Genomic DNA, 12653 nt, shown 5'->3' with positions numbered 1-12653 from the left:
TACAACAGTGACATATTATCATCTTGTTGTTGCAGCGAATGTGTTAGCAAACAGTTGTCTATGTACACATACAGCAGTCATGGAGCAACGTTAGCATTCATTAGGAGTTCTGTCTCTGGCCATCTGGTGAATGTAAGTCTGTCACATTCTGTAACAGGCTGCCATGACCAAAACCAAAGTGTTTCTTTGTAACAGGCTGTGACAGGCTGAACATTTCATCAATCACAAATAGGTTTATATGTGAGGGTGCGGCAGGGCTGCTGTCAGCGACCCAGCAGGCAAGGAGTTCAAATGAGCAGGCACAGCCTGGTCTGGCCCACCCCCAGTGCCGGCTCAGAGATTATCAATCCACCCAGTACTTCTGTGCAGTGTCTCCTGCTATAGAACTGGTTGCCAGATGCAGTCAGTGTCAGTATGCTTTGGTTTTGGTCATGGCAGCTTACATGGCAACCTCACTGTGACAAGAAGACTCTGAAAAGCTTCACATAATCACTCATCCCCGCTGTTTCTTTGCCAAGAAATTCTCGTTTACATTTCTGAATCTTTACAGATTGAACAAGATACAACATGCTAATTAGTGAGCTTTAGAAGTGTTGATGGAGGTTTTTACACTTTGGACAGACCCAGAGTATAGCGTTTCCTCTGGTTTCCAGTCTTTCTGCTAAAAAAGGCTAACGACATCTCCAATCCAACTCTGTACTTAATGTATAGATATAAGATTGACATCCATCTCCACATCTCGCTTATGGGTCACCAGAACATTACTTCATGCCATTAAAACATGGAGGGAGTTCAGAGTGTTGGCCCATTTGCCACCTGGACATCCAAAATTTGGAAAAGGGATGCCTGTGTATTTATGTTGCACTTCAGTTACTTTGTCCTTTCCTTGTCTATGTAATGTCTTCCTGTCTACATCTTCAGCTGGTGAATACCTTTGAAGTGTATAATAATGACATTCTTCTACACACCTCTGAGAGCTGAAAGCCTCTAAAATGCCCAGACTGTCTGAAACAGTAATGAAGATGTCAGAGGGACTCAGCTTTGACCACAGGTGTTTTCACTTGGCGGACTTTGTCCTTCCTGCCTCAGAGAAATGGAAAGCAATTTACTCCTTATAATCCGACAGCATCTGGACTGAGTGTGCACTCAATTAGAAAAGTGCATTTGTAGACTAAAATTCCTTCAGGCCAGTTGTATAACATAACAGCAGTTATGAATGAAGCTTCTGCTTGAGAAACAGAGCGTCACAAAGTGAATGAATGGACGGGGTGATGGATAGTTTAAGCTGTCTCACAGGGAGATTTGTCTGTCAGACAGGGTGTGATGCTGCCTGGGATTACTCAGAGATTGTCTTGTGTTCACAGCAGCAGAGCGAGAGGACAGCAGGTAGACGGCTTCATCTGGAGACTGCAGCTCTCTGATGTCTGAGGTGTTAGTGAGTCGGACTCTGCTGTGACCAAATCCTCTTGATTTTATGCCAAAGAGACACCAACTCTGCTGCTCTACTTCTCTCTCACTGTTTCTTTTATACTGGGAGTCTCTGTTTCTCTCAGTGTAGTTATACTCACTATATTTGAATAGACCATGAGCAATATTGGCAGAGCAAGTTAACTCTATTGCAGCTGTTGTTGATACATGAGCAGAAAATTACACACACATTGTATCTGTTTTAGGGATGTAACCAAATATGAATGATGAATGATTCGGATGTGAACGGATAATCAGTTCTAAACAGATACAAAAAGCATCCAATATTGAATATGTGATATATATTTGTTTATAGATTTTGTTCATAAGAAAGAAAGAAAGTCAATAGTTTAAAGATGTTTTAACTATAAGTACTTTCTTTGCCACATGGAGCATTAACAGCTTAACAGCTTTTATTTGGACTCAAATTAGATACATTAAATGTATCTAATTGTGTAATTAAATACAGTATGTAATTAAATACAGGTCATTGTTTTTCATTTGGTTAATTTAGGTATATGGTTCAAATATTGTTATTTAGTATATTTTGTGAGAAGCTGAAGTCATACATATGTGAAGAGTATAAATAGCAGTAGAAAACATTTTACACAGGAAATGAAGCAGTCTCAGCAGTTTCCAACAACATCCTGTGTAGGCTTTACCTGCTTTCAGAGTAAATCTGAATATTTTTGTGAAATACACAAATATATATTGTAGCTTTTCATGACACCCCTGATGTCTCTCGCAGCTCTATATGGCATGATCATTGTTACATTCCCAACACTTCTCAATCTTGGTTCAAAATTTAAAATAATTCAACAACAATTGTACAAACAGTAATGTTCATTTTGCAGGAAATAGTTATTTCAGCTCTATTTGCATGAATGGGTGGCAGTCATGTTTGCAGAACTAATTACATGAACATGTAATGTAATGTCAATTTAATAATGAAAGGTGAGAACATACACAATATTGGCCATAGATACATACAGTATGTGCAGACCCTTGTCTACATGCTTGTGTCTGTTTGCTGTGGCTGGTTTTTCATGGTTTGGACTAGACTCCTTAGTTCCAATTAAAGGGAATCTTAAAAGATTTGATTTGTATTCAAATTAAACCAATGAGCAGCTATAAAAAGAGTTGCCTTTCATTTTTTGACCAGTAGGGTGCACTCATATTTACAGTTTAATTGGATTATAACATTAGGCTGGACAGTGTCTTACTTCCAGATATAATTTAACAAGAAACTGTAATCACCCAAATGTAGTGTGTATTTGAGATTATGATCACGTATAGTCCAGTGTGTGTTTCCATCATTGTGTAACTTGTGTTGTACAGTGTGTCTGCATGTGTATGCAGGCTGTATGAGTGTGTCGCTGTCAGTTTGCATTGTATCTCTGATAACAGGATGCTGTAGTGTTCCCACAGTGTTGGGGGTGGGTAGAGGTGGGGGGGGGGGGGGGGGGGGGGGGGTTGTTCCTGTTCCTCCAAGCATTACACATCTCTGTTCTGTATCCACACCGCTGGCTGTCATGTAACTCTAGGCCTGATGGTGCACAGTATTTGAAATTTTGGTCGACCTTTTCTGAAAACTCAACAGTAGGTCAGTCTTTGAAACTCTCTGGCTCACAGGAAACAGTTTAACTGGTCTTTCCAGCAGCAGCTAGAGTAGTTTGTTTAAAAAAATAACAGTTGGCTAGAAAAGTTGCAAATACTTGTCAAAGAAACGCCACCTACATAAATTCTAACTTCCACAGGAAATCTGAGGAAAAGATGTAACAACACATACTAACCACAGTTTTATTGCCAAGTGAATTTTATTAGTGTTGAAGGATTTTCAAATCATCACCTCCTGGAATATTTATTTTTTTCCCAGAATTCTGAGGATTTCTTGCTATGAATGAAATGTGATTTTAAAAACAATGGAGAATTAATCATAAAATGGCACTTATTCTTTCATACTCAGTAGATTGAAATATGCAATATTTGAGGTGGAAAAATACAATGCCAACCATACTGCATATTCCCATTTAACATTTTAATGTAGTTTTAATACATCTGTGTCATTTTCAGAAAGTGTATGACCATCTTAGTGCTGAGGCAACAAAGGAAAATCCCTCACATGTCAGCCATTCTGGTATGTTGTTTCTGTGGCTGGAGAAACATGGTTGCTCTTGGATGGTTAGTAGTAATGTTCAGGCAATTAAGCAAGGAACCTCCATCCTGCACTTATTCTAAACAATATCTTGCCACACAGCTTGATTATAAGCTGCCATTTCAACATGAAATGTAATTGGAAGAAGCTTTTGCAGATGAAATGTTGATTCAGTCTTATCACCATGTTAACAGCATTTCAAGGATCTTCAGGATACAAGAACTCCCTGACATATTTCCAGGTTTACGCAAGTATATTTCTCTGGAAAAAGGAACAGTTTTTGGCAAGAATTCCTTGTAAATACCAGGATCTCAATGCCCAACATTCAACCCTTATCTTTATAATGTACAGAGAAAAACACAACAACAATGAACAATTAGCACACGCTTTCTCAATCCAAGGCTCTCAACTTTGGGTTTGGGACCCATGTGGGATCACTTATAGGGCTGCAGGATATTTGTACATAAGAATCATTAAAATTCTTCAGTGACAGTCTTTCAGAATTTGTGAAAATGTACAGTATGTCAAATATCATGTTTAGCTTTGTGTGATTGAGTGTACTTTATGTTAGGCAATGGAATAGACCCCTTTCACAGCAGACAGTTTTAGCTGTCATAGCAGGAAAATCACAGGTAATCAACAAAGTTAGCAATGACTGTTTCATTTGGATTTATCAGTTTCTGTTCCCTGCTGTTCCATGACTAATGTTAACTAATTGCACCCATGCTTTACTTGCTATGACCACTAAAAATACCTGCCATGAAAAAGATGTGTATATTTGAACTTAAATGTGGTAATTATCATCAACTCTGACACAGTTTACCTGTTCAATGAGAGATTGTTACTTAGAGTCACTCACTCATTTTCAGTATGACTTCCAAATAAAGCGCTTTAGATTGTGTCATGCTCCAATTGACTTCTTTTGATAGTGTTCAGGAGTGTAAATTAAGTAATCCTAAATAATAAAAAAGAGAAGAGCTGCTACAGTTTAGTTTTTAAATTGAAGAGAATGAAATGTACAGAATGTTGACCAGGAGTAAGCATGAGGTTTTTGGTCTTGACAGATTATTAATAATGCATTAAAGTTAAGCTATTCTTCTACAGTTTCATTTACACCTTGTCTTTTACTTCAGTATTTTTCTTGATTGATGTTTGCTGACTGGCTAGTACTTCATATCTGCATGCACTACTGTAGAGAGCAGTGCAATAAATATTGAAGGTTCTCAGGTTTTGGATATATGGTAAACTGAAAATAAATTGCTGTCTCATTTCATAATCAACTGAGCTTCAGTCCATTGGCCCTATTGTACTACACAGTACTGGAGAGCAGCACACTGTAACACTGAAAATGGATGCTCTCATATTGCAGTAAATAAGGCGGTAAGGTGGAAAATATTGGAGAAACTGGGTCCAAGTCCAAAACAGATGGAGCTATGCTTTAAGTGTGTTAAGTGTGACCTCACATAGCAGCTGTTCCCATAGCAGCTGGACACGGATGTCTGGCTGTAATGTATATCACAGCAACAGTACATCCTGTAGAGACACACAGCAGCTGTACTAGGTGCGGTCTGCGCTGCTGTAACCCAGCTTGTGTGGGTAGATAATGCTGCGTGAATGTGAGCATTCATCACTGCATCAACAGCTGTGCCATGAAATACTATCACAGCAAGGTGTGCATGACTTACTTCAAGGGTTGCTTCTATTCAATTATGACAAAACCTGATCTTGATCCTGCTCAACAGACTCATCTCAAATTCGTCTCTCATTTCTAAGATTTTAGAGTCACTGTGTGCGAGCAACTTTTGGAATTTGCGGAGGAACAACAACTTAATTACAAAATCCCAGCCTGGTTTTTATTAGTGGCACAGTACAGAGAGGGCTCTCCTTCAAATGATTTTTTGTTGCAGTGTGATCATGGCAAAAGTTGCATTTTTGGTTCAACTAGATTTAAACGCCACTTTGATTATATAGACCATATTACTTTTTTGATTCGTCTGAGGAAGTGGTTTGGTGTAGCACTTGAATGGTTTCCCTCACATTTATCTTATTAAAGGTTCTTTGTCTCTGTTGCTGAAAAAGTATTTGATTGTCCTCCTGATCTGTGGAGTTCCTCAAGGATCAATCCTTGGACCCGTCTGAAGGATTTAGGATTGAAGGAACATCCGGAATTGGGAGGGAGGTTGTGTCTTACAATTTTTGTAACTTTCTGAAACTGTCTTTCCACAATAGACTTTATGCAACGAATGGTTAGTGACTACTCCATCCCCTACTCCCTTTTTTTGTGTACAAATGAGTGCAACACAATGAGTTCCTCACGGAAAGATCATAAAAAAAGATTGCTATTCAAACAATAAACATGTCTCGCTTTGCCATCTTTGAGTGTGGCCATTCAGTACAGCTGTAAACACTTTTGCTGTCAGACATGTTCAGAGGACATATCATTACAAACTAGTTCATTTCAAGCATACCCCGGACTTTACTCTCCCTTCACGTGCTCCCTTTAGGGTATATTATCTGACAGTTAGGCTTTGTCTCTTATAATTGCTATTCTGGCAATATTCAGTTTTATGTACTTGTGAAATCCATGGTTCCCTGTTATGTAGCCACTCTACATAATAGGGAATTTTCTAGCTGGGATTCCTATTTCTGAAATCATGTGTTATAACAATATTTGGCTGCACAGCATTAGTCTTGAAGGTCAACCAAGAAGATTATTTTGTGGTTGCACTACATTGATACTCTAGATGGGAAAACTATTCCTAAATTCAGTCCGACATATTTGCTATCTTTGTAAATCCTCGGGATGATGACTAAACTTTAAAAATAAACTTCTGTTTGAATAACATTTGCCAGTAGGCCAGCCCTTAAATTAAAAATCAATTTAAATGTTAGACTTTAATTTCCTTTTAATTCAACTGATCTGCTGCCTTGATAGGTGAGGAATCCAGGCAGCTGAGGTTCACCCATTTAATATCCAGAAATCAGTTCCCCATTTTTCCCATCAGTTGTCTTGGGAAGAGCCTGGACTCAGCAGAGCAGATTGGGGAAACGCACAGCAAATCACATAAACGCTGCCAGCATTTACACATGTAATTTGTAGTACACAGTCTGTCTGGTAGTTTCAGTTTTCGGTGAGTACAGCTTACGTGAGTGGAGATTGGATCATTCCTTTTCCCACTAAGTCAGACCTCTGTTCTACATTTTTGAAATCGCTCTTTCACACACCCCCTCCTCCTTACATCTGTTTCTCATCAACACTCACTGCCAAGACTGAGATATTCTTCCCCCTGAAGAGTCAACTCACAAGCTGAGAGACATTACAAAGCGGTCTGTAAACTGGACAGTAAGAACAGGATCCCACAGGAATGCTGCACTTAAAAAACATACTCATGGTAGTTGAATCATTTTTTAAGATGATACTGAGGAAATCACTCTTCTACACAAGATATTTATCTAATGTTACTTCTTTGTATGCGCACAGATATATTTATATTAGCTCCACAGGAAGAGGGTACTTATATGTCTAAACAGTCTAATGATTAGAGATTCTTTAACACTGATATTAACACAGCCAGGTCCTTAAGGCTTATGTTTATAGCATTCTCACAATGTAAATTTTTACTTGTCAAAGACAGAAAAGCACAGGTGGAACTAATAACATTAACAATTGTTCCATCCCATTTTGGTGTTCAAAGTCACGTCATTCCACTAAATTGGCAAACCTAACTGGAATGCAGTTTATTAAGCACCAGAGCCTATAAGTCTTGATATGTCCCAAGTGAAGTGCTTGACAGACTGTCCAACAGCATCTGGAAACCACTTTCCAACTGCAGAATGGAGGAAGCTACATCAGACAGTTCTGTAAGTTTCCAACATAGACATGACATGATCTAACAATCATGCTCTCTTTACAAAGTGATTAGCCAGGTGTGCAGAGGTGTGAAAGTAAACAGGTTTTGAACTCAAGCTCCCGTTTTTCATTCTTTACTCAACCACCTCTGTAATTTTTCAGACTGTCTAAAAGTGGGCACCGTTATCCCCGATGCGTATGATTCATTGTGTTGAGATTACAAAGGTAAGGAAAAGACATTGAATTCTTGCAGAGAGATCAGTGATGCAGTGAGATGTAGTGTGAAGGAGGCCATGATGGCAGGCTTTTAACCTCACCTTTGAATGTGGACATTACGAACAGGTATAAACACATTTACCCTTAAATGTGGTTGGACAACAACTTGTACAGTCTAGTTGGTTTGAAGCATACTGAGGCCTTAACAGGAGCACTGTAGGTCAGTCCATATTGTGTATTGTCCATTTGTCCAACAGATATCTGAACAACTACTGACCAGATTGCTGTGAAATTTTGTATAGATTTATATGGTTCTCAAAGGGATGATTCCTAACGATACTGGTGACCTCATAGCTTTTCCTGTAGTGCCAACATCATTATAATCTAACTGCACATTCTTGTTCCACACAGGATAAGTTTGAATATTTGACATTTGGGTACCACTCTCAGCACAAAGCTTCAACTTTGCATACAAAATACGGTAACTAATATGTGCTATGCCATTAAAGGATAATTCTGTTTTATACAACTTAGATCTGGAAATGCTGTTACATTGCCAAAAAAAGTCAGACAGGGCAAGAAACATGAGCAGTCAGACAGATCATATACAACCCCTCAGCTTAGTCAAACTCAGGGGAAGAGCAAAATGATTCCCCAGACATGTCTGTTGCAAACATCCATCGCAGTTTACAGACTAACTTAGTTGTTCAACTTTGGCCTACTGTACTTACTGAGGTCGTGGGGGTATACAGTTTTTCTGTGCAATGACGGATTATTAGCGACAGGTTTAGGTTTAACCTCCAAATAAAGTGGTTCAGATGATCTGTCTAACTGTTGGCTTGTTTACAACATGTCTGATCGTCTGACAGCTTCTTGTCTTGTTTGGCATTGTTAAGCAGTGTTGCTGTGTTCCCTGATCTCAGCTATTATTTTGTGACTTTCAACTCTACTGTTGCACTCACTCAAGTTAATCCTAAGCATGTCGGCTAAATTTGCAAAACATGACTTGATGCAAATTAGGCCATTTCTCGACATAAAAAATCTATCTTATGTCTAAGGTGAACATTTTTTTTATCTCTAGTGTGCTTGTGTTCTGCCCAGGGAGCTTTTAGCGCTACCAGTGAGTGTGTAGCATTAAAGGGAAGAGGTGTTTGTTGTGATAGAGGTTATAGTTTTCTCTGGTATGTGTGGAGAGTGTAAGGAGACACCGCAGGCTGAGGGGAGAGGGTTGACCTGTTGGACTCTCTGACCTCCCAGCCCTCTCAGGGGAGGCTGCCATGCATCTCTTCTTCTTCCCCAATCTGGAAATGAACCTAAGCCACAGCATGCATGAGTCAGGAGCAATCTCCTTTCAAAGTGAGTTTGAACATATATGGACAGAAGTAACTCAAGGGTAACCTCCCAGGAATAATTTTGCCTTTCAGCTTTGTTTTCTCTTCAACACAAGTTTGGCTAACCTTGGAGTTTGTTTGTTCTGACTATTTTTTACGATTTTGAAACATTCCCACATACAACATTCAGCAATATTTGATAAATGCAATGTTATTATTTCTGACAGTAATGGTCAAAACTTTGAAAATAAGACTTGTTAATAGACCTAAAATTATCCTTTATAAGACCCTATGGCCTTTTAAAGAACTAAAGTAAAACACCCTGGGGTTGTGGCAAAGCCATAGAAACTGTATTAAGTAGGATCTTGTGATACTCACACTGTAGCACTGCGGATAGATTTCTTGCTGTTGTTTTTGGCTCAGAGGGCAGTGATGCACTGTGCCATGCCTGCTGTATCATTCATCTGCCAGACCCAGCAGTGGCCTTTGATCACATGAATGGCCCAAGCTGAATAGGTTGGCAAAGAAGACCCCCCGGGACAAACTCATCCCTTTGTGGAGAAGTTAAGAATACAGTGCTGCTGCTGTGAAAACCTCAACGATCACTGAATACGACCCTGGCCCGTGAGTGATCTGCGGTGTTTATACTGTCCCCGTGCTGAGAATACCAATGCACAGAGGGCCAAACAAGGAGAAGGAAAAGTCTTCTCAGTCTCAGGGAGCTGGTGAAATAAACAGATTGCGGTTCAGCAAAGCCTAACATCAGCTCTCTGGTGGTTAGTGCCGCCCCTGTGCCATTTACTTTGCATGAAAGTGTTATAAAGGCTGAAATTGGACTCAAACGTGCATAAGGAGTCTACAGTTGCTCCCAAGACAGCAGTTAACTCTTATTGTGGTACAGTACCACAGCCTTTTCATAAAGGCATATAAGAAAAATAAAAAAGTGCTTTATTAATCTGGTAGCTTTCAACAATCATTTTTGGGGTGTAAAATATATATATATATATATATATATATTGAATTTAGTGCTCTATCAGAGCTATTTTTATTATATTTTGCTATTAGTAGTGAAACTAAAAGTACAGTAACGTTCATTTTTATATACACTATATATCCTTGTTTCCTCAAATTTGTCATTACCAATAAGAAGAAATGTAGTTTTCTGCAGTAAAGCTTCCTACATTAGTGTTGACCAGGTGTGAATGTGTGGTACCGACCGATTCTGTCGATACTGATAATTTGACCCATAATATCTGTGTGGCTGTTCACTAAGAATAGTTTGGAATATCACTTTAAGTTCTAACATCAGTTAACAGTTAACTAGCTGGGGACTTTAGTTGTTAACCGTTGCTTTGTAGCATCTGTGATTAGAGCACTGCTGTGACTGTATGAAAAACTCTTTTTCGAGTTTCAGTTCACAGGTTTCACAACATTCACAGCACGCAGAGTGCTAAGGTTACAAGACTACAAAACAACTACCCGTTGCTGTGAGTTTTGACAGTCTGGTTATTTCCTATCACCACAAATGGACCCACGAAAGAGAGAGACCTAATGCTAGCTAGACCACCTCCTTTCCTCCTTCCTATAGTGCTAGAAGAGCAAAACACTGAGTGTGCAGGTGCTTCACGATTCAGCAGTTGTTGAAAGAGCTTGCATGAAAAGTAACATCTAGTGAGAATCAGTGCTAACTTTAGCAAGCTAATAGTTTTCACCCAGAAGTGGAAGTGGAAGCTAGTTAGCGTAGCTTCCTAGCAAGTGGAATACAACCTTATCAGCATGATGGGTCCTTTAAAATGTTACATGTTATAAAGGAACAGACAGCTTAACTTACAGTTGCTAGCTATGTGGAAAGAGGGGAAACAACATGACCCTGTTTCCACAGATATACAGTACCAGTCAAATGTTTGGACACACTTTCTCATTCAAGTGAAGTTGTGTCCAAACTTTTGACTGGTACTGTATGTCCAAAAACAGTTGGAAAATGGGGGAAAATTGCACAATAGCCACAGTATCATCATATTTTAAAAGATATGTCCTCTCACAAAAAGTGAAGAGAATTCAAATTTAATTTCAACTTCAACCCCGGTTCTGTTTACAGTAGTAAATATAGAGCTGCCTCAGGCCTTGTTTTGCTCTTCTTGTGCAAAGTTAAAATGACATCTCTGCCATACATAACTGGAATGTGACAACCTGTTTATTAGTCACTTGAGACATATAACTTCCACATGGTCCAATGGGCCAGCACGACATAGCTTGGACGTATTTGGAACTGCTTACATCATGGTCTTTGTGGGATGAAAAAAAGTCACAACTGTCTTTGGACCTGTGTGACGTACTGCTAAGAGTCATGAGTTTCAGCACGTGCAAAAACACGCATCATCAGGTTTAAATGGCCTTTACAGTATCCAGCAATTCAGATCGCAAAGGAACTACTCTTTTTAGACTCTGACAATACGTCCTTTGTGCTAGAAGTGTCACACTCAGGCTCTTCCTGTTAGGAGCCTTGCACAATATCCATAAATTTAGCAGCGTTTGATGGTGTGACCTTGGAAAACAAACAGAAAGCTCAGTCTGGGGTTGCGAGGTGGAGCTGGACTGGGATATCAGAGCAGCTGTTTCTTTTCTGCCTGTAGAGTGTAGAGTGAGTGTTGAAGCTTTAGACCCTCTGCCCACCCTGGCCGAACAGAGGGGAAGGGGAAGGGGAGGGGGAGAGCAGAGGGAGGGGTGCTGCCTGTTGAGCCCAAGGTGAAAGGGTGCCACGGACCTGCAAATGGAGACGAGGAGCTAACACTCAATCTTACTCTACCGGTGGTGGGGGGGGTGTGTGCAAGCTTGGATGGGTGCACTGTCTGCCTCAAGCCTGCCTCCTGCTCAAGAGACAGAAGCCCTCTGTTGCTCATTTGCCTCTCTGTCTGTAGTTCTGTCTCTCTTTCTCTCTCCCCCTCTCACTCTTTCTCTCAGTTTCCAGCCTTCCCATCTGTATGTGATTTAGACACAGGCTCAGGGGAGAGGCAAGTCCGCTAGGGGAGAGGAATCAGGGCAGGGAGGGAGGGAGAGAAAGGGAGGAAGTCCACACAAGTTTGTTTTACAGGACTCAGCCCGGGCCGGGACTAGGCGCAGTGCCGCATCTGGAGGTCGGAGCGGTGGAAAAGTGAAGCCAACGGGTGCAGCGGAGCAAGGGGAGCTGCCCAGAGACCTTTCCTACAGCCAGGAGACACTGACAGAGACAGACACAGAAAGGGGGGATCAGTGCTCCAATAGGCAAACACAAATATGGCTGCTAAATCTCTGCCCTGCCTCTGCCTTCTCGGCATCCTCTCAGGGATTGCCTATCCAGCTTCTGCCGCCAGGCTCGGGGAACAGCAACAGTTGGTCAAAGTAAGACAGATTTGGTTTTATCTCATTTTTGGCTGATACACTGTGCATGCTAGCACTGTTATGTTTAGTTTTCTGAATTCTACCACCTACAGTATACTGTATGTACAGTATGTAATGAGGCTGATGATCATGTGCACAAATGTTGTGATCATGTGCACAAATGTTGATGTGAAAACTGAGGATGACCTGGGTTTGTGAGTGTATTAATAGTTCTGGCTGTCTGAAGAGCTCTCTGTGGACTTATATATGTTTATGT

At 40.3% G+C, this 12653-nt stretch overlaps 1 protein-coding gene across 1 annotated transcript in view; it reads left to right on the top strand.

Annotated features, from left to right (window-relative positions):
• Positions 1-11786: 11786 nt before the first annotated feature.
• The window catches only part of lama4 (laminin, alpha 4), a 36151-nt gene continuing 35284 nt past the window's right edge, over positions 11787-12653 (top strand). Inside the window, exon 1 of the mRNA XM_067573181.1 lies at positions 11787-12397. Within this exon, the coding sequence (XP_067429282.1) occupies positions 12293-12397 (105 nt within the window). The 5' untranslated portion in view covers positions 11787-12292. The remainder of the gene's footprint in view (positions 12398-12653) is intronic.

This window comes from Thunnus thynnus, chromosome 18 (assembly GCF_963924715.1).
Source record: "Thunnus thynnus chromosome 18, fThuThy2.1, whole genome shotgun sequence".
NCBI lineage: Eukaryota > Metazoa > Chordata > Actinopteri > Scombriformes > Scombridae > Thunnus > Thunnus thynnus.
The sequence above is the reverse complement of the archived record's forward strand: the minus strand, read 5'-3'. Positions and strand labels throughout refer to the sequence as shown.